The sequence below is a fragment of the Rhinichthys klamathensis genome, unplaced genomic scaffold, assembly GCF_029890125.1.
Source record: "Rhinichthys klamathensis goyatoka isolate OS25496 unplaced genomic scaffold, OSU_Roscu_1.1 h1tg000049l_1, whole genome shotgun sequence".
NCBI classification, from domain to species: Eukaryota; Metazoa; Chordata; class Actinopteri; order Cypriniformes; family Leuciscidae; genus Rhinichthys; species Rhinichthys klamathensis.
The window spans coordinates 308,035-332,500 of record NW_026606595.1 but is presented as its reverse complement, the minus strand read 5'-3'; the positions used below and the strand labels follow the sequence as shown (position 1 = coordinate 332,500).

Here is a 24,466-nt window from a genome sequence, read left to right as displayed (position 1 = left end):
CTGGATGACATGTTTACCTAGCAAGACTTTGACGCACATGCAAACAATGAACTTTTGTGAATTGCAGTGTCCCGTGAGTGTAACTCTACCTCTGCGTTTACATGTGATGTGAATGTACGTCGTGTTGTACAGTATGTTGAGATGAAGGCGCCAGAATTGAACTGATAGAATGCACAATACTATGATTTTTCTTCAAAAGCAGATCGTGGAGACATTTTAATCGTCCACGATCAAAAACCGTGAGACGCACGGCACACCCCTAGTTGGAAGTTTAAGTTGCTGGCGCTCATGCTTCGTTCACGGTCGTCACGTGCGCATAGGAAACACGCCACCCTATCGGCAAGACTCATCGGCAGAAATATTCATATCGGCCGATGCCGATGATGGTCATTTTAAGCTTTTATCGGCCGATACCGATGTTGTCCCGATATCATCGTGCATCCCTATTATCTACAGCTCAGATCTAGAATTCTGAAGTGAAATAAAGTAGCCCTGTAATATTTGTTTTTAATGAATTCAATTGAATTAACCAGAACGAGAGAGAGAGTGAGTGAGAGTGAGAGAGAGAGAGAGTGAGAGAGTGAGTGTGAGAGAGAGAGAGTGAGTGAGAGTGTGAGTGAGAGAGAGAGAGAGTGAGAGAGAGAGTGAGAGCGAGTGAGAGAGCGAGAGAGAGAGAGAGAGAGAGAGAGAGAGAGAGAGAGAGAGAGAGAGAGAGAGAGAGAGAGCGAGTGAGAGAGTGTGAGAGTGAGTGAGAGAGTGAGAGAGAGAGCGAGAGAGTGAGAGAGAGAGCGAGCGAGAGAGCGAGCGAGAGAGAGAGTGAGAGCGAGTGAGAGTGATTTTTTATGTCAATGAAGTGTGAGTATGTGTGTGTTCGTAGACTGGGTTTGCACCGGGAAGCAGAGAAGCAGTTCCGGTCCGCGCTCGCTCAGCAGGAGTTCGTGGACTCCTACCTCTACCTGGCCAAGGTGTGTGAGGGTCAGTGCTACAGCTCAGGTGCCTGTGTCCCAGGAAGCCCAGTAAGAGTGTGTGTGTGTGTGTGTGTGCAGGTGTACCAGCGCCTGGATCAGCCCATCACGGCTCTGAATGTGTTTAAGCAGGGCTTGGATCACTTCCCCGCCGAGGTCACACTGCTCACGGGGATCGCACGCATACATGAGGTATTCCTCTTTATCTTCACATCGCTGAACAAACTGTGGCTTGATCTGGCTAACTGTCCTCCAGGAAATGAATAACGTGATCTCGGCCACTGAATACTATAAAGAGGTCCTGAAGCAGGACAACACACACGTGGAGGCCATCGCCTGTATCGGCAGCAATCATTTCTACTCAGACCAGCCAGAGATCGCCCTACGCTTCTACAGGTGACAGCGCTTTCTTTTACACTTCATCTTCCTCACATATGCCTGTAACCAGCAGAAACTCTCATGAGATCAGATGCTTTACATCTGATGTGAGTGATGTTCAGATCTGCCTCTAGTCAGGTAAACAGTAAAGTGTTCAGTGATGGTAAACAGTAAAGTGTTCAGTGGAGGTAAACAGTAAAGTGTTCAGTGGAGGTAAACAGTAAAGTGTTCAGTGATGGTAAACAGTAAAGTGTTCAGTGGAGGTAAACAGTAAAGTGTTCAGTGGAGGTAAACAGTAAAGTGTTCAGTGGAGGTAAACAGTAAAGTGTTCAGTGATGGTAAACAGTAAAGTGTTCAGTGATGGTAAACAGTAAAGTGTTCAGTGGAGGTAAACAGTAAAGTGTTCAGTGGAGGTAAACAGTAAAGTGTTCAGTGATGGTAAACAGTAAAGTGTTCAGTGGAGGTAAACAGTAAAGTGTTCAGTGGAGGTAAACAGTAAAGTGTTCAGTGGAGGTAAACAGTAAAGTGTTCAGTGATGGTAAACAGTAAAGTGTTCAGTGATGGTAAACAGTAAAGTGTTCAGTGGAGGTAAACAGTAAAGTGTTCAGTGGAGGTAAACAGTAAAGTGTTCAGTGATGGTAAACAGTAAAGTGTTCAGTGATGGTAAACAGTAAAGTGTTCAGTGGAGGTAAACAGTAAAGTGTTCAGTGGAGGTAAACAGTAAAGTGTTCAGTGATGGTAAACAGTAAAGTGTTCAGTGATGGTAAACAGTAAAGTGTTCAGTGGAGGTAAACAGTAAAGTGTTCAGTGATGGTAAACAGTAAAGTGTTCAGTGGAGGTAAACAGTAAAGTGTTCAGTGGAGGTAAACAGTAAAGTGTTCAGTGATGGTAAACAGTAAAGTGTTCAGTGATGGTAAACAGTAAAGTGTTCAGTGATGGTAAACAGTAAAGTGTTCAGTGGAGGTAAACAGTAAAGTGTTCAGTGATGGTAAACAGTAAAGTGTTCAGTGATGGTAAACAGTAAAGTGTTCAGTGATGGTAAACAGTAAAGTGTTCAGTGGAGGTAAACAGTAAAGTGTTCAGTGGAGGTAAACAGTAAAGTGTTCAGTGGAGGTAAACAGTAAAGTGTTCAGTGATGGTAAACAGTAAAGTGTTCAGTGGAGGTAAACAGTAAAGTGTTCAGTGATGGTAAACAGTAAAGTGTTCAGTGATGGTAAACAGTAAAGTGTTCAGTGGAGGTAAACAGTAAAGTGTTCAGTGGAGGTAAACAGTAAAGTGTTCAGTGGAGGTAAACAGTAAAGTGTCCAGTGGAGGTAAACAGTAAAGTGTTCAGTGGAGGTAAACAGTAAAGTGTTCAGTGATGGTAAACAGTAAAGTGTTCAGTGATGGTAAACAGTAAAGTGTTCAGTGATGGTAAACAGTAAAGTGTTCAGTGGAGGTAAACAGTAAAGTGTTCAGTGATGGTAAACAGTAAAGTGTTCAGTGGAGGTAAACAGTAAAGTGTTCAGTGGAGGTAAACAGTAAAGTGTTCAGTGATGGTAAACAGTAAAGTGTTCAGTGATGGTAAACAGTAAAGTGTTCAGTGATGGTAAACAGTAAAGTGTTCAGTGGAGGTAAACAGTAAAGTGTTCAGTGATGGTAAACAGTAAAGTGTTCAGTGATGGTAAACAGTAAAGTGTTCAGTGATGGTAAACAGTAAAGTGTTCAGTGATGGTAGACAGTAAAGTGTTCAGTGATGGTAAACAGTAAAGTGTTCAGTGGAGGTAAACAGTAAAGTGTTCAGTGGAGGTAAACAGTAAAGTGTTCAGTGGAGGTAAACAGTAAAGTGTTCAGTGGAGGTAAACAGTAAAGTGTTCAGTGGAGGTAAACAGTAAAGTGTTCAGTGATGGTAAACAGTAAAGTTTTCAGTGGATGGTAAACAGTAAAGTGTTCAGTGGAGGTAAACAGTAAAGTGTTCAGTGGAGGTAAACAGTAAAGTGTTCAGTGGAGGTAAACAGTAAAGTGTTCAGTGATGGTAAACAGTAAAGTGTTCAGTGGAGGTAAACAGTAAAGTGTTCAGTGGAGGTAAACAGTAAAGTGTTCAGTGGAGGTAAACAGTAAAGTGTTCAGTGGAGGTAAACAGTAAAGTGTTCAGTGATGGTAAACAGTAAAGTGTTCAGTGGAGGTAAACAGTAAAGTGTTCAGTGGAGGTAAACAGTAAAGTGTTCAGTGGAGGTAAACAGTAAAGTGTTCAGTGATGGTAAACAGTAAAGTGTTCAGTGATGGTAAACAGTAAAGTGTTCAGTGATGGTAAACAGTAAAGTGTTCAGTGATGGTAAACAGTAAAGTGTTCAGTGGAGGTAAACAGTAAAGTGTTCAGTGATGGTAAACAGTAAAGTGTTCAGTGGAGGTAAACAGTAAAGTGTTCAGTGGAGGTAAACAGTAAAGTGTTCAGTGATGGTAAACAGTAAAGTGTTCAGTGATGGTAAACAGTAAAGTGTTCAGTGATGGTAAACAGTAAAGTGTTCAGTGGAGGTAAACAGTAAAGTGTTCAGTGATGGTAAACAGTAAAGTGTTCAGTGGAGGTAAACAGTAAAGTGTTCAGTGGAGGTAAACAGTAAAGTGTTCAGTGATGGTAAACAGTAAAGTGTTCAGTGATGGTAAACAGTAAAGTGTTCAGTGATGGTAAACAGTAAAGTGTTCAGTGGAGGTAAACAGTAAAGTGTTCAGTGATGGTAAACAGTAAAGTGTTCAGTGATGGTAAACAGTAAAGTGTTCAGTGATGGTAAACAGTAAAGTGTTCAGTGATGGTAGACAGTAAAGTGTTCAGTGATGGTAAACAGTAAAGTGTTCAGTGGAGGTAAACAGTAAAGTGTTCAGTGGAGGTAAACAGTAAAGTGTTCAGTGGAGGTACACAGTAAAGTGTTCAGTGGAGGTAAACAGTAAAGTGTTCAGTGGAGGTAAACAGTAAAGTGTTCAGTGGAGGTAAACAGTAAAGTGTTCAGTGATGGTAAACAGTAAAGTTTTCAGTGGAGGTAAACAGTAAAGTGTTCAGTGGAGGTAAACAGCAAAATGTTCAGTGGAGGTAAACAGTAAAGTGTTCAGTGATGGTAAACAGTAAAGTTTTCAGTGGAGGTAAACAGTAAAGTGTTCAGTGATGGTAAACAGTAAAGTGTTCAGTGGAGGTCAACAGTAAAGTGTTCAGTGGAGGTAAACAGTAAAGTGTTCAGTGATGGTAAACAGTAAAGTGTTCAGTGGAGGTAAACAGTAACGCGTTCAGTGATGGTAAACAGTAAAGTGTTCAGTGGAGGTAAACAGTAAAGTGTTCAGTGATGGTAAACAGTAAAGTGTTCAGTGATGGTAAACAGTAACGCGTTCAGTGATGGTAAACAGTAAAGTGTTCAGTGGAGGTAAACAGTAAAGTGTTCAGTGGAGGTAAACAGTAAAGTGTTCAGTGATGGTAAACAGTAAAGTGTTCAGTGGAGGTAAACAGTAACGCGTTCAGTGATGGTAAACAGTAAAGTGTTCAGTGGAGGTAAACAGTAAAGTGTTCAGTGATGGTAAACAGTAAAGTGTTCAGTGATGGTAAACAGTAACGCGTTCAGTGATGGTAAACAGTAAAGTGTTCAGTGGAGGTAAACAGTAAAGTGTTCAGTGGAGGTAAACAGTAAAGTGTTCAGTGGAGGTAAACAGTAAAGTGTTCAGTGATGGTAAACAGTAAAGTGTTCAGTGGAGGTAAACAGTAAAGTGTTCAGTGATGGTAAACAGTAAAGTGTTCAGTGGAGGTAAACAGTAAAGTGTTCAGTGGAGGTAAACAGTAAAGTGTTCAGTGGAGGTAAACAGTAAAGTGTTCGGTGGAGGTAAACAGTAAAGTGTTCGGTGGAGGTAAACAGTAAAGTGTTCAGTGATGGTAAACAGTAAAGTGTTCAGTGATGGTAAACAGTAAAGTGTTCAGTGGAGGTCAACAGTAAAGTGTTCAGTGGAGGTAAACAGTAAAGTGTTCAGTGATGGTAAACAGTAAAGTGTTCAGTGGAGGTAAACAGTAAAGTGTTCAGTGGAGGTAAACAGTAAAGTGTTCAGTGGAGGTAAACAGTAAAGTGTTCAGTGGAGGTAAACAGTAAAGTGTTCAGTGATGGTAAACAGTAAAGTGTTCAGTGATGGTAAACAGTAAAGTGTTCAGTGGAGGTAAACAGTAAAGTGGAGGTAAACAGTAAAGTGTTCAGTGGAGGTAAACAGTAAAGTGTTCAGTGATGGTAAACAGTAAAGTGTTCAGTGATGGTAAACAGTAAAGTGTTCAGTGATGGTAAACAGTTCAGTGATGGTAAACAGTAAAGTGTTCAGTGATGGTAAACAGTAAAGTGTTCAGTGATGGTAAACAGTAAAGTGTTCAGTGGAGGTAAACAGTAAAGTGTTCAGTGATGGTAAACAGTAAAGTGTTCAGTGATGGTAAACAGTAAAGTGTTCAGTGATGGTAAACAGTAAAGTGTTCAGTGATGGTAAACAGTAAAGTGTTCAGTGGAGGTAAACAGTAAAGTGTTCAGTGATGGTAAACAGTAAAGTGGTCAGTGATGGTAAACAGTAAAGTGTTCAGTGGAGGTAAACAGTAAAGTGTTCAGTGATGGTAAACAGTAAAGTGTTCAGTGATGGTAAACAGTAAAGTGTTCAGTGATGGTAAACAGTAAAGTGTTCAGTGGAGGTAAACAGTAAAGTGATCAGTGGAGGTAAACAGTAAAGTGTTCAGTGGAGGTAAACAGTAAAGTGTTCAGTGATGGTAAACAGTAAAGTGTTCAGTGGAGGTAAACAGTAAAGTGTTCAGTGGAGGTAAACAGTAAAGTGTTCAGTGGAGGTAAACAGTAAAGTATTCAGTGGAGGTAAACAGTAAAGTGTTCAGTGGAGGTAAACAGTAAAGTGTTCAGTGGAGGTAAACAGTAAAGTGTTCAGTGGAGGTAAACAGTAAAGTGTTCAGTGGAGGTAAACAGTAAAGTGTTCTGTGATGGTAAACAGTAAAGTGTTCAGTGATGGTAAACAGTAAAGTGTTCAGTGGAGGTAAACAGTAAAGTGTTCAGTGATGGTAAACAGTAAAGTGTTCAGTGATGGTAAACAGTAAAGTGTTCAGTGATGGTAAACAGTAAAGTGTCCAGTGGAGGTAAACAGTAAAGTGTTCAGTGGAGGTAAACAGTAAAGTGTTCAGTGATGGTAAACAGTAAAGTGTTCAGTGATGGTAAACAGTAAAGTGTTCAGTGGAGGTAAACAGTAAAGTGTTCAGTGGAGGTAAACAGTAAAGTGTTCAGTGATGGTAAACAGTAAAGTGTCCAGTGGAGGTAAACAGTAAAGTGTCCAGTGGAGGTAAACAGTAAAGTGTTCAGTGATGGTAAACAGTAAAGTGTTCAGTGATGGTAAACAGTAAAGTGTTCAGTGATGGTAAACAGTAAAGTGTCCAGTGGAGGTAAACAGTAAAGTGTTCAGTGGAGGTAAACAGTAAAGTGTTCAGTGATGGTAAACAGTAAAGTGTTCAGTGATGGTAAACAGTAAAGTGTTCAGTGGAGGTAAACAGTAAAGTGTTCAGTGGAGGTAAACAGTAAAGTGTTCAGTGATGGTAAACAGTAAAGTGTCCAGTGGAGGTAAACAGTAAAGTGTCCAGTGGAGGTAAACAGTAAAGTGTTCAGTGGAGGTAAACAGTAAAGTGTTCAGTGATGGTAAACAGTAAAGTGTTCAGTGATGGTAAAAAGTAAAGTGTTCAGTGGAGGTAAACAGTAGAGTGTTCAGTGGAGGTAAACAGTAAAGTGTTCAGTGGAGGTAAACAGTAAAGTGTTCAGTGATGGTAAACAGTAAAGTGTTCAGTGATGGTAAACAGTAACGCGTTCAGTGATGGTAAACAGTAAAGTGTTCAGTGGAGGTAAGCAGTAAAGTGTTCAGTGGAGGTAAACATTAAAGTGTTCAGTGATGGTAAACAGTAAAGTGTTCAGTGATGGTAAACAGTAAAGTTTTCAGTGATGGTAAACAGTAAAGTGTTCAGTGGAGGTAAGCAGTAAAGTGTTCAGTGATGGTAAACAGTAAAGTGTTCAGTGGAGGTAAACAGTAAAGTGTTCAGTGATGGTAAACCGTAAAGTGTTTAGTGATGGTAAACAGTAAAGTGTTCAGTGATGGTAAACAGTAAAGTGTTCAGTGGAGGTAAACAGTAAAGTGTTCAGTGGAGGTAAACAGTAAAGTGTTCAGTGGAGGTAAACAGTAAAGTGTTCAGTGATGGTAAACAGTAAAGTGTTCAGTGATGGTAAACAGTAAAGTGTTCAGTGGAGGTAAACAGTAAAGTGTTCAGTGGAGGTAAACAGTAAAGTGTTCAGTGGAGGTAAACAGTAAAGTGTTCAGTGGAGGTAAACAGTAAAGTGTTCAGTGATGGTAAACAGTAAAGTGTTCAGTGATGGTAAACAGTAAAGTGTTCAGTGGAGGTAAACAGTAAAGTGTTCAGTGGAGGTAAACAGTAAAGTGTTCAGTGGAGGTAAACAGTAAAGTGTTCAGTGGATTTAAACAGTAAAGTGTTCAGTGGAGGTAAACAGTAAAGTGTTCAGTGATGGTAAACAGTAAAGTGTTCAGTGATGGTAAACAGTAAAGTGTTCAGTGGAGGTAAGCAGTAAAGTGTTCAGTGGAGGTAAACAGTAAAGTGTTCAGTGATGGTAAACAGTAAAGTGTTCAGTGGAGGTAAACAGTAAAGTGTTCAGTGGAGGTAAACAGTAAAGTGTTCAGTGGAGGTAAACAGTAAAGTGTTCAGTGGAGGTAAGCAGTAAAGTGTTCAGTGGAGGTAAACAGTAAAGTGTTCAGTGGAGGTAAACAGTAAAGTGTTCAGTGGAGGTAAACAGTAAAGTGTTCAGTGGAGGTAAACAGTAAAGTGTTCAGTGATGGTAAACAGTAACGCGTTCAGTGGAGGTAAACAGTAAAGTGTTCAGTGATGGTAAACAGTAAAGTGTTCAGTGATGGTAAACAGTAAAGTGTTCAGTGATGGTAAACAGTAAAGTGTTCAGTGATGGTAAACAGTAAAGTGTTCAGTGATGGTAAACAGTAAAGTGTTCAGTGGAGGTAAACAGTAAAGTGTTCAGTGATGGTAAACAGTAAAGTGTTCAGTGGAGGTAAACAGTAAAGTGTTCAGTGATGGTAAACAGTAAAGTGTTCAGTGATGGTAAACAGTAAAGTGTTCAGTGGAGGTAAACAGTAAAGTGTTCAGTGATGGTAAACAGTAAAGTGTTCAGTGGAGGTAAACAGTAAAGTGTTCAGTGATGGTAAACAGTAAAGTGTTCAGTGATGGTAAACAGTAAAGTGTTCAGTGGAGGTAAACAGTAAAGTGTTCAGTGGAGGTAAACAGTAAAGTGTTCAGTGGAGGTAAACAGTAAAGTGTTCAGTGATGGTAAACAGTAAAGTGTTCAGTGATGGTAAACAGTAAAGTGTTCAGTGGAGGTAAACAGTAAAGTGTTCAGTGATGGTAAACAGTAAAGTGTTCAGTGGAGGTAAACAGTAAAGTGTTCAGTGATGGTAAACAGTAAAGTGTTCAGTGATGGTAAACAGTAACGCGTTCAGTGATGGTAAACAGTAAAGTGTTCAGTGGAGGTAAACAGTAAAGTGTTCAGTGATGGTAAACAGTAACGCGTTCAGTGATGGTAAACAGTAAAGTGTTCAGTGGAGGTAAACAGTAAAGTGTTCAGTGGAGGTAAACAGTAAAGTGTTCAGTGATGGTAAACAGTAAAGTGTTCAGTGGAGGTAAACAGTAAAGTGTTCAGTGGAGGTAAACAGTAAAGTGTTCAGTGGAGGTAAACAGTAAAGTGTTCAGTGGAGGTAAACAGTAAAGTGTTCAGTGATGGTAAACAGTAAAGTGTTCAGTGGAGGTAAACAGTAAAGTGTTCAGTGGAGGTAAACAGTAAAGTGTTCAGTGGAGGTAAACAGTAAAGTGTTCAGTGATGGTAAACAGTAAAGTGTTCAGTGATGGTAAACAGTAAAGTGTTCAGTGATGGTAAACAGTAAAGTGTTCAGTGATGGTAAACAGTAAAGTGTTCAGTGGAGGTAAACAGTAAAGTGTTCAGTGATGGTAAACAGTAAAGTGTTCAGTGGAGGTAAACAGTAAAGTGTTCAGTGGAGGTAAACAGTAAAGTGTTCAGTGATGGTAAACAGTAAAGTGTTCAGTGATGGTAAACAGTAAAGTGTTCAGTGATGGTAAACAGTAAAGTGTTCAGTGGAGGTAAACAGTAAAGTGTTCAGTGATGGTAAACAGTAAAGTGTTCAGTGGAGGTAAACAGTAAAGTGTTCAGTGGAGGTAAACAGTAAAGTGTTCAGTGATGGTAAACAGTAAAGTGTTCAGTGATGGTAAACAGTAAAGTGTTCAGTGATGGTAAACAGTAAAGTGTTCAGTGGAGGTAAACAGTAAAGTGTTCAGTGATGGTAAACAGTAAAGTGTTCAGTGATGGTAAACAGTAAAGTGTTCAGTGATGGTAAACAGTAAAGTGTTCAGTGATGGTAGACAGTAAAGTGTTCAGTGATGGTAAACAGTAAAGTGTTCAGTGGAGGTAAACAGTAAAGTGTTCAGTGGAGGTAAACAGTAAAGTGTTCAGTGGAGGTACACAGTAAAGTGTTCAGTGGAGGTAAACAGTAAAGTGTTCAGTGGAGGTAAACAGTAAAGTGTTCAGTGGAGGTAAACAGTAAAGTGTTCAGTGATGGTAAACAGTAAAGTTTTCAGTGGAGGTAAACAGTAAAGTGTTCAGTGGAGGTAAACAGCAAAATGTTCAGTGGAGGTAAACAGTAAAGTGTTCAGTGATGGTAAACAGTAAAGTTTTCAGTGGAGGTAAACAGTAAAGTGTTCAGTGATGGTAAACAGTAAAGTGTTCAGTGGAGGTCAACAGTAAAGTGTTCAGTGGAGGTAAACAGTAAAGTGTTCAGTGATGGTAAACAGTAAAGTGTTCAGTGGAGGTAAACAGTAACGCGTTCAGTGATGGTAAACAGTAAAGTGTTCAGTGGAGGTAAACAGTAAAGTGTTCAGTGATGGTAAACAGTAAAGTGTTCAGTGATGGTAAACAGTAACGCGTTCAGTGATGGTAAACAGTAAAGTGTTCAGTGGAGGTAAACAGTAAAGTGTTCAGTGGAGGTAAACAGTAAAGTGTTCAGTGATGGTAAACAGTAAAGTGTTCAGTGGAGGTAAACAGTAACGCGTTCAGTGATGGTAAACAGTAAAGTGTTCAGTGGAGGTAAACAGTAAAGTGTTCAGTGATGGTAAACAGTAAAGTGTTCAGTGATGGTAAACAGTAACGCGTTCAGTGATGGTAAACAGTAAAGTGTTCAGTGGAGGTAAACAGTAAAGTGTTCAGTGGAGGTAAACAGTAAAGTGTTCAGTGGAGGTAAACAGTAAAGTGTTCAGTGATGGTAAACAGTAAAGTGTTCAGTGGAGGTAAACAGTAAAGTGTTCAGTGATGGTAAACAGTAAAGTGTTCAGTGGAGGTAAACAGTAAAGTGTTCAGTGGAGGTAAACAGTAAAGTGTTCAGTGGAGGTAAACAGTAAAGTGTTCGGTGGAGGTAAACAGTAAAGTGTTCGGTGGAGGTAAACAGTAAAGTGTTCAGTGATGGTAAACAGTAAAGTGTTCAGTGATGGTAAACAGTAAAGTGTTCAGTGGAGGTCAACAGTAAAGTGTTCAGTGGAGGTAAACAGTAAAGTGTTCAGTGATGGTAAACAGTAAAGTGTTCAGTGGAGGTAAACAGTAAAGTGTTCAGTGGAGGTAAACAGTAAAGTGTTCAGTGGAGGTAAACAGTAAAGTGTTCAGTGGAGGTAAACAGTAAAGTGTTCAGTGATGGTAAACAGTAAAGTGTTCAGTGATGGTAAACAGTAAAGTGTTCAGTGGAGGTAAACAGTAAAGTGGAGGTAAACAGTAAAGTGTTCAGTGGAGGTAAACAGTAAAGTGGAGGTAAACAGTAAAGTGTTCAGTGGAGGTAAACAGTAAAGTGTTCAGTGATGGTAAACAGTAAAGTGTTCAGTGATGGTAAACAGTAAAGTGTTCAGTGATGGTAAACAGTTCAGTGATGGTAAACAGTAAAGTGTTCAGTGATGGTAAACAGTAAAGTGTTCAGTGATGGTAAACAGTAAAGTGTTCAGTGGAGGTAAACAGTAAAGTGTTCAGTGATGGTAAACAGTAAAGTGTTCAGTGATGGTAAACAGTAAAGTGTTCAGTGATGGTAAACAGTAAAGTGTTCAGTGATGGTAAACAGTAAAGTGTTCAGTGGAGGTAAACAGTAAAGTGTTCAGTGATGGTAAACAGTAAAGTGGTCAGTGATGGTAAACAGTAAAGTGTTCAGTGGAGGTAAACAGTAAAGTGTTCAGTGATGGTAAACAGTAAAGTGTTCAGTGATGGTAAACAGTAAAGTGTTCAGTGATGGTAAACAGTAAAGTGTTCAGTGATGGTAAACAGTAAAGTGTTCAGTGATGGTAAACAGTAAAGTGTCCAGTGGAGGTAAACAGTAAAGTGTTCAGTGGAGGTAAACAGTAAAGTGTTCAGTGATGGTAAACAGTAAAGTGTTCAGTGATGGTAAACAGTAAAGTGTTCAGTGGAGGTAAACAGTAAAGTGTTCAGTGGAGGTAAACAGTAAAGTGTTCAGTGATGGTAAACAGTAAAGTGTCCAGTGGAGGTAAACAGTAAAGTGTCCAGTGGAGGTAAACAGTAAAGTGTTCAGTGATGGTAAACAGTAAAGTGTTCAGTGATGGTAAACAGTAAAGTGTTCAGTGATGGTAAACAGTAAAGTGTCCAGTGGAGGTAAACAGTAAAGTGTTCAGTGGAGGTAAACAGTAAAGTGTTCAGTGATGGTAAACAGTAAAGTGTTCAGTGATGGTAAACAGTAAAGTGTTCAGTGGAGGTAAACAGTAAAGTGTTCAGTGGAGGTAAACAGTAAAGTGTTCAGTGATGGTAAACAGTAAAGTGTCCAGTGGAGGTAAACAGTAAAGTGTCCAGTGGAGGTAAACAGTAAAGTGTTCAGTGGAGGTAAACAGTAAAGTGTTCAGTGATGGTAAACAGTAAAGTGTTCAGTGATGGTAAAAAGTAAAGTGTTCAGTGGAGGTAAACAGTAGAGTGTTCAGTGGAGGTAAACAGTAAAGTGTTCAGTGGAGGTAAACAGTAAAGTGTTCAGTGATGGTAAACAGTAAAGTGTTCAGTGATGGTAAACAGTAACGCGTTCAGTGATGGTAAACAGTAAAGTGTTCAGTGGAGGTAAGCAGTAAAGTGTTCAGTGGAGGTAAACATTAAAGTGTTCAGTGATGGTAAACAGTAAAGTGTTCAGTGATGGTAAACAGTAAAGTTTTCAGTGATGGTAAACAGTAAAGTGTTCAGTGGAGGTAAGCAGTAAAGTGTTCAGTGATGGTAAACAGTAAAGTGTTCAGTGGAGGTAAACAGTAAAGTGTTCAGTGATGGTAAACCGTAAAGTGTTTAGTGATGGTAAACAGTAAAGTGTTCAGTGATGGTAAACAGTAAAGTGTTCAGTGGAGGTAAACAGTAAAGTGTTCAGTGGAGGTAAACAGTAAAGTGTTCAGTGGAGGTAAACAGTAAAGTGTTCAGTGATGGTAAACAGTAAAGTGTTCAGTGATGGTAAACAGTAAAGTGTTCAGTGGAGGTAAACAGTAAAGTGTTCAGTGGAGGTAAACAGTAAAGTGTTCAGTGGAGGTAAACAGTAAAGTGTTCAGTGGAGGTAAACAGTAAAGTGTTCAGTGATGGTAAACAGTAAAGTGTTCAGTGATGGTAAACAGTAAAGTGTTCAGTGGAGGTAAACAGTAAAGTGTTCAGTGGAGGTAAACAGTAAAGTGTTCAGTGGAGGTAAACAGTAAAGTGTTCAGTGGATTTAAACAGTAAAGTGTTCAGTGGAGGTAAACAGTAAAGTGTTCAGTGATGGTAAACAGTAAAGTGTTCAGTGATGGTAAACAGTAAAGTGTTCAGTGGAGGTAAGCAGTAAAGTGTTCAGTGGAGGTAAACAGTAAAGTGTTCAGTGATGGTAAACAGTAAAGTGTTCAGTGGAGGTAAACAGTAAAGTGTTCAGTGATGGTAAACAGTAAAGTGTTCAGTGATGGTAAACAGTAAAGTGTTCAGTGGAGGTAAACAGTAAAGTGTTCAGTGATGGTGAACAGTAAAGTGTTCAGTGATGGTAAACAGTAAAGTGTTCAGTGGAGGTAAACAGTAAAGTGTTCAGTGATGGTAAACAGTAAAGTGTTCAGTGATGGTAAACAGTAAAGTGTTCAGTGATGGTAAACAGTAAAGTGTTCAGTGATGGTAAACAGTAAAGTGTTCAGTGGAGGTAAACAGTAAAGTGTTCAGTGATGGTAAACAGTAAAGTGTTCAGTGGAGGTAAACAGTAAAGTGTTCAGTGGAGGTAAACAGTAAAGTGTTCAGTGGAGGTAAACAGTAAAGTGTTCAGTGATGGTAAACAGTAAAGTGTTCAGTGGAGGTAAACAGTAAAGTGTTCAGTGGAGGTAAACAGTAAAGTGTTCAGTGATGGTAAACAGTAAAGTGTTCAGTGATGGTAAACAGTAAAGTGTTCAGTGGAGGTAAACAGTAAAGTGTTCAGTGATGGTAAACAGTAAAGTGTTCAGTGGAGATAAACAGTAAATTGTTCAGTGGAGGTAAACAGTAAAGTGTTCAGTGATGGTAAACAGTAAAGTGTTCAGTGGAGGTAAACAGTAAAGTGTTCAGTGGAGGTAAACAGTAAAGTGTTCAGTGATGGTAAACAGTAAAGTGTTCAGTAGAGGTAAACAGTAAAGTGTTCAGTTGAGGTAAACAGTAAAGTGTTCAGTGGAGGTAAACAGTAAAGTGTTCAGTGATGGTAAACAGTAAAGTGTTCAGTGATGGTAAACAGTAAAGTGTTCAGTGGAGATAAACAGTAAATTGTTCAGTGGAGGTAAACAGTAAAGTGTTCAGTGATGGTAAACAGTAAAGTGTTCAGTGGAGGTAAACAGTAAAGTGTTCAGTGGAGGTAAACAGTAAAGTGTTCAGTGATGGTAAACAGTAAAGTGTTCATTGATGGTAAACAGTAAAGTGTTCAGTGATGGTAAACAGTAAAGTGTTCAGTGGAGGTAAACAGTAAAGTGTTCAGTGGAGGTAAACAGTAAAGTGTTCAGTGATGGTAAACAGTAAAGTGTTCAGTGATGGTAAACAGTAAAGTGTTCAGTGGAGGTAAACAGTAAAGGGTTCAGTGGAGGTAAACAGTAAAGTGTTCAGTGATGGTAAACAGTAAAGTGTTCAGTGGAGGTAAACAGTAAAGTGTTCAGTGGAGGTAAACAGTAAAGTGTTCAGTGATGGTAAGCAGTAAAGTGTTCAGTGGAGGTAAACAGTAAAGTGTTCAGTGATGGTAAACAGTAAAGTGTTCAGTGGAGGTAAACAGTAAAGTGTTCAGTGGAGGTAAACAGTAAAGTGTTCAGTGATGGTAAACAGTAAAGTGTTCAGTGGAGGTAAACAGTAAAGTGTTCAGTGGAGGTAAACAGTAAAGTGTTCAGTGATGGTAAACAGTAAAGTGTTTAGTGATGGTAAACAGTAAAGTGTTCAGTGGAGGTAAACAGTAAAGTGTTCAGTGATGGTAAACAGTAAAGTGTTCAGTGATGGTAAACAGTAAAGTGTTCAGTGATGGTAAACAGTAAAGTGTAAGCCTCTGTGTGGTTGTCTCCAGGCGTTTGCTGCAGATGGGGGTGTTTAACTGCCAGCTGTATAATAACCTGGGCTTGTGCTGCTTCTACGCGCAGCAGTATGACATGACGCTGTCCTCCTTCGAGCGAGCACTAGCCCTGGTGTCCAGCGACGAGGAGCAGGCCGATGTCTGGTACAATCTGGGACACGTTGCAGTGGTGAGCAGAAACACTCACACAGGCTTTAGGTCACGCGTATGACAGTCGCAGATGAGGAAGAGCCTGGCCCGAAACAAAGTGTTCACTCAGCAGTTCTCACTTACTCTTTCGTGATTTAGACACTTAGTAATTCATATCGAGTCAGGAGTTTGATTAAGATTTATTTCACGCAATGAAACCAAACCTTTAACAGAACATCAAAAGGCAGGTATACTTCTACAAACAAACACAGTATAATGACTTTTTATCCCTTTTTTACTGTAGATTTTCTGAGATTTTTCTATATCAGCTGGATTAGAAATTTGTGTTTGTAATAAAATAGCATATTGATTGAGAAGGAAAAGTATTAAAGTATTAAATGTTGCCATTGTGCCCAAAGCAGAAACATTGGATACACTTCATTTGAAGGTGACGTAGTTACATTGTACTGAGTAATATTAATTACCTACATGTACTTTAGAGTTATGGTTAGGGTATGGTTTAGTTACTTGTAATTACGCATAAATTACTGTTAGTACTTGACTAGTATGTATGTAGTAACTTGTAACTACGTCACCTAAAAATAAAGTGTTACTTAAACATTTGATGGATAATCTGATTCCATGAGCCAAGTTATTAATCATATAGATGTTTGTGTATTCTCTGTGTTGTGCAGGGCATTGGTGACTTGACTCTGGCTTACCAATGCTTCAAACTGGCCTTGGCTTTCAACAACAACCATGGAGAAGCTTACAATAACTTGGCTGTATTAGAGCTACGGAAAGGCCGAATCGAGCAGGTCAGTTTAGTCTTCCCTAACAGTCTCATGATAGCTAACGTAATCACCACACACACACACACACACACACACACACACACACACACACACACACACACACACACACACACACACACACACACACACACACACACACACACACACACACACACACACACTACCACACACACACACACACACACTACCACACACACACTACCCGGAATTTGCTCAATCTTTCCTTAAAAGAGGTTGTACCGTTCATGTACTTTACCTGATATCCAAATCAAATCCTGAGCTTGTGAATCTGAATCAGTCAAATCATGGTTTGTGAAGTCTTGTGTCAATACTCTGCCCTAAACTGGTTCAGGTGTGTTTAATTCCACTTCGCTTTTAGACACACACTCTCAAACTGCCCTCAGCACTCCCACGGGTGAATCTCGCAACCATTTTGAAGTGTGTTTCACTTCATCTAGTGGACAAGGGAAGTTTATATGGACAGACCCTTAACCCCTCGATTTGGACTTCGTGGAGGTGGAGGTAAACAGTAAAGTGTTCAGTGGAGGTAAACAGTAAAGTGTTCAGTGGAGGTAAACAGTAAAGTGTCCAGTGGAGGTAAACAGTAAAGTGTTCAGTGATGGTAAACAGTAAAGTGTTCAGTGATGGTAAACAGTAAAGTGTTCAGTGGAGGTAAACAGTAAAGTGTTCAGTGGAGGTAAACAGTAAAGTGTTCAGTGGAGGTAAACAGTAAAGTGTTCAGTGGAGGTAAACAGTAAAGTGTTCAGTGGAGGTAAACAGTAAAGTGTTCAGTGATGGTAAACAGTAAAGTGTTCAGTGATGGTAAACAGTAAAGTGTTCAGTGATGGTAAACAGTAAAGTGTTCAGTGGAGGTAAACAGTAAAGTGTTCAGTGGAGGTAAACAGTAAAATGTTCAGTGGAGGTAAACAGTAAAATGTTCAGTGGAGGTAAACAGTAAAGTGTTCAGTGATGGTAAACAGTAAATGGTAAATGGTAAATGGACTGCATTTATATAGCGCTTTCACAGACCCAATGGCCACCAAAGCGCTTTACATTTGCCTCACATTCACCCATTCACACACTCATTCATACACCGACGGGCGACGGCAGCCATGCAAGGCGCCATCCAGCTCGTCGGGAGCAGCCGGGGTTAGGTGTCTTGCTCATGGACACCTCGACACTTGGTCAGGTGGAACCGAGGATTGAACCACCAACCTTCCGGTTTGTAGACAACCCACATGAACCACCGAGCCACTGCCGCCCCAGTAAAGTGTTCAGTGATGGTAAACAGTAAAGTGTTCAGTGATGGTAAACAGTAAAGTGTTCAGTGATGGTAAACAGTAAAGTGTTCAGTGATGGTAAACAGTAAAGTGTTCAGTGATGGTAAACAGTAAAGTGTTCAGTGATGGTAAACAGTAAAGTGTTCAGTGATGGTAAACAGTAAAGTGTTCAGTGATGGTAAACAGTAAAGTGTTCAGTGGAGGTAAACAGTAAAGTGTTCAGTGATGGTAAACAGTAAATTGTTCAGTGGAGGTAAACAGTAAAGTGTTCAGTGGAGGTAAACAGTAAAGTGTTCAGTGATGGTAAACAGTAAAGTGTTCAGTGGAGGTAAACAGTAAAGTGTTCAGTGGAGGTAAACAGTAAAGTGTTCAGTGGAGGTAAACAGTAAAGTGTTCAGTGATGGTAAACAGTAAAGTGTTCAGTGATGGTAAACAGTAAAGTGTTCAGTGGAGGTAAACAGTAAAGTGTTCAGTGGAGGTAAACAGTAAAGTGTTCAGTGGAGGTAAACAGTAAAGTGTTCAGTGGAGGTAAACAGTAAAGTGTTCAGTGATGGTAAACAGTAAAGTGTTCAGTGGAGGTAAACAGTAAAGTGTTCAGTGATGGTAAACAGTAAAGTGTTCAGTGATGGTAAACAGTAAAGTGTTCAGTGATGGTAAACAGTAAAGTGTTCAGTGATGGTAAACAGTAAAGTGTTCAGTGGAGGTAAACAGTAAAGTGTTCAGTGGAGGTAAACAGTAAAGTGTTCAGTGATGGTAAACAGTAAATTGTTCAGTGGAGGTAAACAGTAAAGTGTTCAGTGGAGGTAAACAGTAAAGTGTTCAGTGATGGTAAACAGTAAAGTGTTCAGTGGAGGTAAACAGTAAAGTGTTCAGTGGAGGTAAACAGTAAAGTGTTCAGTGGAGGTAAACAGTAAAGTGTTCAGTGGAGGTAAACAGTAAAGTGTTCAGTGATGGTAAACAGTAAAGTGTTCAGTGGAGGTAAACAGTAAAGTGTTCAGTGGAGGTAAACAGTAAAGTGTTCAGTGGAGGTAAACAGTAAAGTGTTCAGTGGAGATAAACAGTAAAGTGTTCAGTGGAGGTAAACAGTAAAGTGTTCAGTGGAGGTAAACAGTAAAGTGTTCAGTGGAGGTAAACAGTAAAGTGTTCAGTGATGGTAAACAGTAAAGTGTTCAGTGGAGGTAAACAGTAAAGTGTTCAGTGATGGTAAACAGTAAAGTGTTCAGTGATGGTAAACAGTAAAGTGTTCAGTGGAGGTAAACAGTAAAGTGTTCAGTGGAGGTTAACAGTAAAGTGTTCAGTGGAGGTAAACAGTAAAGTGTTCAGTGATGGTAAACAGTAAAGTGTTCAGTGATGGTAAACAGTAAAGCGTTCAGTGATGGTAAACAGTAAAGTGTTCAGTTGAGGTAAACAGTAAAATGTTCAGTGGAGGTAAACAGTAAAGTGTTCAGTGGAGGTAAACAGTAAAGTGTTCAGTGGAGGTAAACAGTAAAGTGTTCAGTGGAGGTAAACAGTAAAATGTTCAGTGGAGGTAAACAGTAAAATGTTCAGTGGAGGTAAACAGTAAAGTGTTCAGTGATGGTAAACAGTAAATGGTAAATGGTAAATGGACTGCATTTATATAGCGCTTTCACAGACCCAATGGCCACCAAAGCGCTTTACATTTGCCTCACATTCACCCATTCACACACTCATTCATACACCGACGGGCGACGGCAGCCATGCAAGGCGCCATCCAGCTCGTCGGGAGCAGCCGGGGTTAGGTGTCTTGCTCATGGACACCTCGACACTTGGTCAGGTGGAACCGAGGATTGAACCACCAACCTTCCGGTTTGTAGACAACCCACATGAACCACCGAGCCACTGCCGCCCCAGTAAAGTGTTCAGTGATGGTAAACAGTAAAGTGTTCAGTGATGGTAAACAGTAAAGTGTTCAGTGGAGGTAAACAGTAAAGTGTTCAGTGGAGGTAAACAGTAAAGTGTTCAGTGGAGGTAAACAGTAAAGTGTTCAGTGGAGGTAAACAGTAAAGTGTTCAGTGATGGTAAACAGTAAAGTGTTCAGTGGAGGTAAACAGTAAAGTGTTCAGTGATGGTAAACAGTAAAGTGTTCAGTGATGGTAAACAGTAAAGTGTTCAGTGATGGTAAACAGTAAAGTGTTCAGTGATGGTAAACAGTAAAGTGTTCAGTGGAGGTAAACAGTAAAGTGTTCAGTGGAGGTAAACAGTAAAGTGTTCAGTGATGGTAAACAGTAAATTGTTCAGTGGAGGTAAACAGTAAAGTGTTCAGTGGAGGTAAACAGTAAAGTGTTCAGTGATGGTAAACAGTAAAGTGTTCAGTGGAGGTAAACAGTAAAGTGTTCAGTGGAGGTAAACAGTAAAGTGTTCAGTGGAGGTAAACAGTAAAGTGTTCAGTGGAGGTAAACAGTAAAGTGTTCAGTGATGGTAAACAGTAAAGTGTTCAGTGGAGGTAAACAGTAAAGTGTTCAGTGGAGGTAAACAGTAAAGTGTTCAGTGGAGGTAAACAGTAAAGTGTTCAGTGGAGATAAACAGTAAAGTGTTCAGTGGAGGTAAACAGTAAAGTGTTCAGTGGAGGTAAACAGTAAAGTGTTCAGTGGAGGTAAACAGTAAAGTGTTCAGTGATGGTAAACAGTAAAGTGTTCAGTGGAGGTAAACAGTAAAGTGTTCAGTGATGGTAAACAGTAAAGTGTTCAGTGATGGTAAACAGTAAAGTGTTCAGTGGAGGTAAACAGTAAAGTGTTCAGTGGAGGTTAACAGTAAAGTGTTCAGTGGAGGTAAACAGTAAAGTGTTCAGTGATGGTAAACAGTAAAGTGTTCAGTGATGGTAAACAGTAAAGTGTTCAGTGGAGGTAAACAGTAAAGTGTTCAGTGATGGTAAACAGGAAAGTGTTCAGTGATGGTAAACAGTAAAGTGTTCAGTGGAGGTAAACAGTAAAGTGTTCAGTGATGGTAAACAGTAAAGTGTTCAGTGATGGTTAACAGTAAAGTGTTCAGTGATGGTAAACAGTAAAGTGTTCAGTGGAGGTAAACAGTAAAGTGTTCAGTGGAGGTAAACAGTAAAGTGTTCAGTGGAGGTAAACAGTAAAGTGTTTAGTGATGGTAAACAGTAAAGTGTTCAGTGATGGTAAACAGTAAAGCGTTCAGTGATGGTAAACAGTAAAGTGTTCAGTGGAGGTAAACAGTAAAATGTTCAGTGGAGGTAAACAGTAAAGTGTTCAGTGATGGTAAACAGTAAAGTGTTCAGTGATGGTAAACAGTTAAGTGTTCAGTGGAGGTAAACAGTAAAGTGTTCAGTGATGGTAAACAGTAAAGTGTTCAGTGGAGGTAAACAGTAAAGTGTTCAGTGATGGTAAACAGTAAAGTGTTCAGTGATGGTAAACAGTAAAGTGTTCAGTGGAGGTAAACAGTAAAGTGTTCAGTGATGGTAAACAGTAAAGTGTTCAGTGATGGTAAACAGTAAAGTGTTCAGTGATGGTAAACAGTAAAGTGTTCAGTGGAGGTAAACAGTAAAGTGTTCAGTGGAGGTAAACAGTAAAGTGTTCAGTGGAGGTAAACAGTAAAGTGTTCAGTGGAGGTAAACAGTAAAGTGTTCAGTGATGGTAAACAGTAAAGTGTTCAGTGGAGGTAAACAGTAAAGTGTTCAGTGGAGGTAAACAGTAAAGTGTTCAGTGATGGTAAACAGTAAAGTGTTCAGTGGAGCAGAGTTTCCGCTAGAAAAAAATGGTGCCGGTCAAAGTGACCGGCAGAGGTTTCGTTAAACGGACATTTTGATGATATGCCGGTCAAATATCGCCTCTTAATTAGTCAAGTTGAGGAAAACTGGAGGCAGGCTATATAACTTAAAAAATGACATAATCAGGCCGTATAGAATGCTACATGTTATTATATTAGCCTAACTTTCAAATAGACGGAAAAAACCATGAACGTCCGATTGGCGTCAATCAACACCAATTGTTTTTTACTATGGTTTCACACACATTCACTTTTTGAAACATTGAGGCACGGATGTACCTAACACAAATAAATAAAAAATATCCAGTTAACTAGTAGATCATTCATTTAGTTCGCTATTAAATAAGAGATCTAGCGCTAAAATCAGTTGTTTTTTAAATCAAGCTGAGCGCTCGTGTCCGCTGCTATCAGTTGCATGGACGACGCGCTGCGCGAGTTGCGCAATCTTCACTCGGACGCGCGTTTCAATCTATCGCCGTTGCGGAGACTCTACACAGGCGAAGCACTGCTACTCGGGCGCAGAGATATCACGCAACACCTGAAATAAAGCTTGCCACAAAGAACCGGCGAAAGTAATGATTATGCATGAAACATTTAAATTGCTGATAAATTGATAAAGTTGACGATGCAGACTCGACATCTTCGCAGTAGTGAACTCGCCTATAGAGAGAGAAATGCACACTTCATATGAATAAATTCTTATTTATTAATCCAGGCACATTTGTTGATGAAACATTGATTAAAATGAAGATACAATTTATACAAAACGAAATAAACTTTAAAGAAAGGCTTTCTACAAAACAAAACTAAATAACTGGTCAAAATCATGTCTGACCAATTCCAAATGTTTTCCGATAAATAGGCCTATTGGTGATCTTATGATCCTATCTTACTCATCTCATGCGGTTCCCTTTTCATATAGCCTAATCAACATAGATGAAATAAAAAAAATAATAACATTATATTTTTTATAAATATGAAACTTATATTTAATTTTTTTTACTTATAATAAGCGTCACACCGCTCTGCTTTGCTCACATGCTCTGGCGTGTAGCCTAATGCATGTGTGCGTGCATGTGGTGGAGGGGTGCGATTTTCGAATAATAATCAACCCAGCGATCTTCGAATATTATTTTTGCTTGAAAATTTCGTTTTGTATAAATTGTATATTAATTTTAATCAATGTTTCATCAACATATTTGACTGGATAAATAAATATGAAGCAAATATAGTGGACAATATAGGCTAATAGGCTAATCAGGACACGGAGGCGTCGGCGCGTGCACACTTCTCTCTATAGGCGCGTTCACTACTGCGAAGATGGCGAGTCTGCATCGTCAACTTTATCAATTTATCAACTTTATCAATATCAATGGACCTGGCCATATTTGAAACGTCTCACTCAATCGTTCGTTGTTTAGGTCTATATTACAGCTGCGTGCGCTTTATTTAAAATGCAGCATGCGATGTTGTTTAATAACTTTCTAAGGTAGAGCCTGTTCCTAAAGGTCGGTGTATTTTTGCTTTATACATTTTAGGCTTATTCTCAAATTCATATTGTGTTAGGGGGGCGGGATTATTACGCAATTTTAATCGGACAATTTGACCGGAGAGATTTAATTTTGGCGGACATTTCATTTTTTTCCCGGCCAATGTCCGGTAATTACCGGACAACGGAAACCCTGCAGTGGAGGTAAACAGTAAAGTGTTCAGTGATGGTAAACAGTAAAGTGTTCAGTGATGGTAAACAGTAAAGTGTTCAGTGATGGTAAACAGTAAAGTGTTCAGTGATGGTAAACAGTAAAGTGTTCAGTGATGGTAAACAGTAAAGTGTTCAGTGATGGTAAACAGTAAAGTGTTCAGTGATGGTAAACAGTTAAGTGTTCAGTGGAGGTAAACAGTAAAGTGTTCAGTGATGGTAAACAGTAAAGTGTTCAGTGGAGGTAAACAGTAAAGTGTTCAGTGATGGTAAACAGTAAAGTGTTCAGTGATGGTAAACAGTAAAGTGTTCAGTGATGGTAAACAGTAAAGTGTTCAGTGATGGTAAACAGTAAAGTGTTCAGTGGAGGTAAACAGTAAAGTGTTCAGTGGAGGTAAACAGTAAAGTGTTCAGTGATGGTAAACAGTAAAGTGTTCAGTGATGGTAAACAGTAAAGTGTTCAGTGATGGTAAACAGTAAAGTGTTCAGTGATGGTAAACAGTAAAGTGTTCAGTGATGGTAAACAGTAAAGTGTTCAGTGATGGTAAACAGTAAAGTGTTCAGTGATGGTAAACAGTTAAGTGTTCAGTGGAGGTAAACAGTAAAGTGTTCAGTGATGGTAAACAGTAAAGTGTTCAGTGGAGGTAAACAGTAAAGTGTTCAGTGATGGTAAACAGTAAAGTGTTCAGTGGAGGTAAACAGTAAAGTGTTCAGTGGAGGTAAACAGTAAAGTGTTCAGTGATGGTAAACAGTAAAGTGTTCAGTGGAGGTAAACAGTAAAGTGTTCAGTGATGGTAAACAGTAAAGTGTTCAGTGGAGGTAAACAGTAAAGTGTTCAGTGATGGTAAACAGTAAAGTGTTCAGTGATGGTAAACAGTAAAGTGTTCAGTGGAGGTAAACAGTAAAGTGTTCAGTGGAGGTAAACAGTAAAGTGTTCAGTGATGGTAAACAGTAAAGTGTTCAGTGATGGTAAACAGTAAAGTGTTCAGTGGAGGTAAACAGTAAAGTGTTCAGTGATGGTAAACAGTAAAGTGTTCAGTGGAGGTAAACAGTAAAGTGTTCAGTGATGGTAAACAGTAAAGTTGTAGTGATAATCAGATAGGTAATCGAGCCAGCTCTGGTATGGGGAGTGAATTAACTAGATTCTAATTTAGTTAAGTTCCCCTTAACTTCCATTCGTGAAACAAAGGGGGTAGTGTTTTGAATTGATTAAATCATTGACTATGACTCGCACATGCAGCATTTTTCTCTAATGAATGAACAACGGAATGCTTTGCTTACGAGTTGAGTCAGCCCTGGACATGTGACTCGAGATGAGATCACGAGTCCATCTCGAGTCCGGCCGAAGACCACGCGACCCCTTAGGGGCTTCTTGGTCTGACCACCTAACAATAGAGCATTATGCAATGAGTAAGCCAATTCACAATGCTGCCTGAGTGCTGACAGACAATTACGCATTCCACACACACAAACACCAGCCATGGAACTTTTCAGAGGAAAGTACCTCTAAATGTTTTAAATGTATTCATTTTGTGCTTAGATGTCGTCACATGCCGTACTGGAAGTACTGACAATTTTATTGTGTGTTAACCAACTTTAAAATGCTTGTAATTCTGCATATGAATGTAACCCTATGTTCTATTACTTTTACCTGCCATGTCTGGTGGCTGTTTGACCGCCTTGTCTTGACTGAACCAGTCATAGATAGGATATTACTGTAAAATCTATTGTCCGGTCTGTACAATCTTTCTGGGTAGGAATGACAAAATGTTATACCATCATAAATGATCCTGACAAGACAAA

The 24,466-nt window shown here is 39.5% G+C and overlaps 1 protein-coding gene across 2 annotated transcripts in view; it reads left to right on the top strand.

Annotated features, from left to right (window-relative positions):
* ttc8 (tetratricopeptide repeat domain 8) overlaps positions 1-24,466 on the top strand; it is a 60,462-nt gene that overhangs the window by 16,498 nt on the left and 19,498 nt on the right. For both annotated transcript variants that reach the window (XM_056247558.1, XM_056247559.1), the window contains 5 exons: positions 878-965; positions 1,047-1,157; positions 1,222-1,361; positions 14,988-15,162; positions 15,818-15,940. In XM_056247558.1, the coding sequence (XP_056103533.1) occupies positions 878-965; positions 1,047-1,157; positions 1,222-1,361; positions 14,988-15,162; positions 15,818-15,940 (637 nt within the window). The remainder of the gene's footprint in view (positions 1-877; positions 966-1,046; positions 1,158-1,221; positions 1,362-14,987; positions 15,163-15,817; positions 15,941-24,466) is intronic.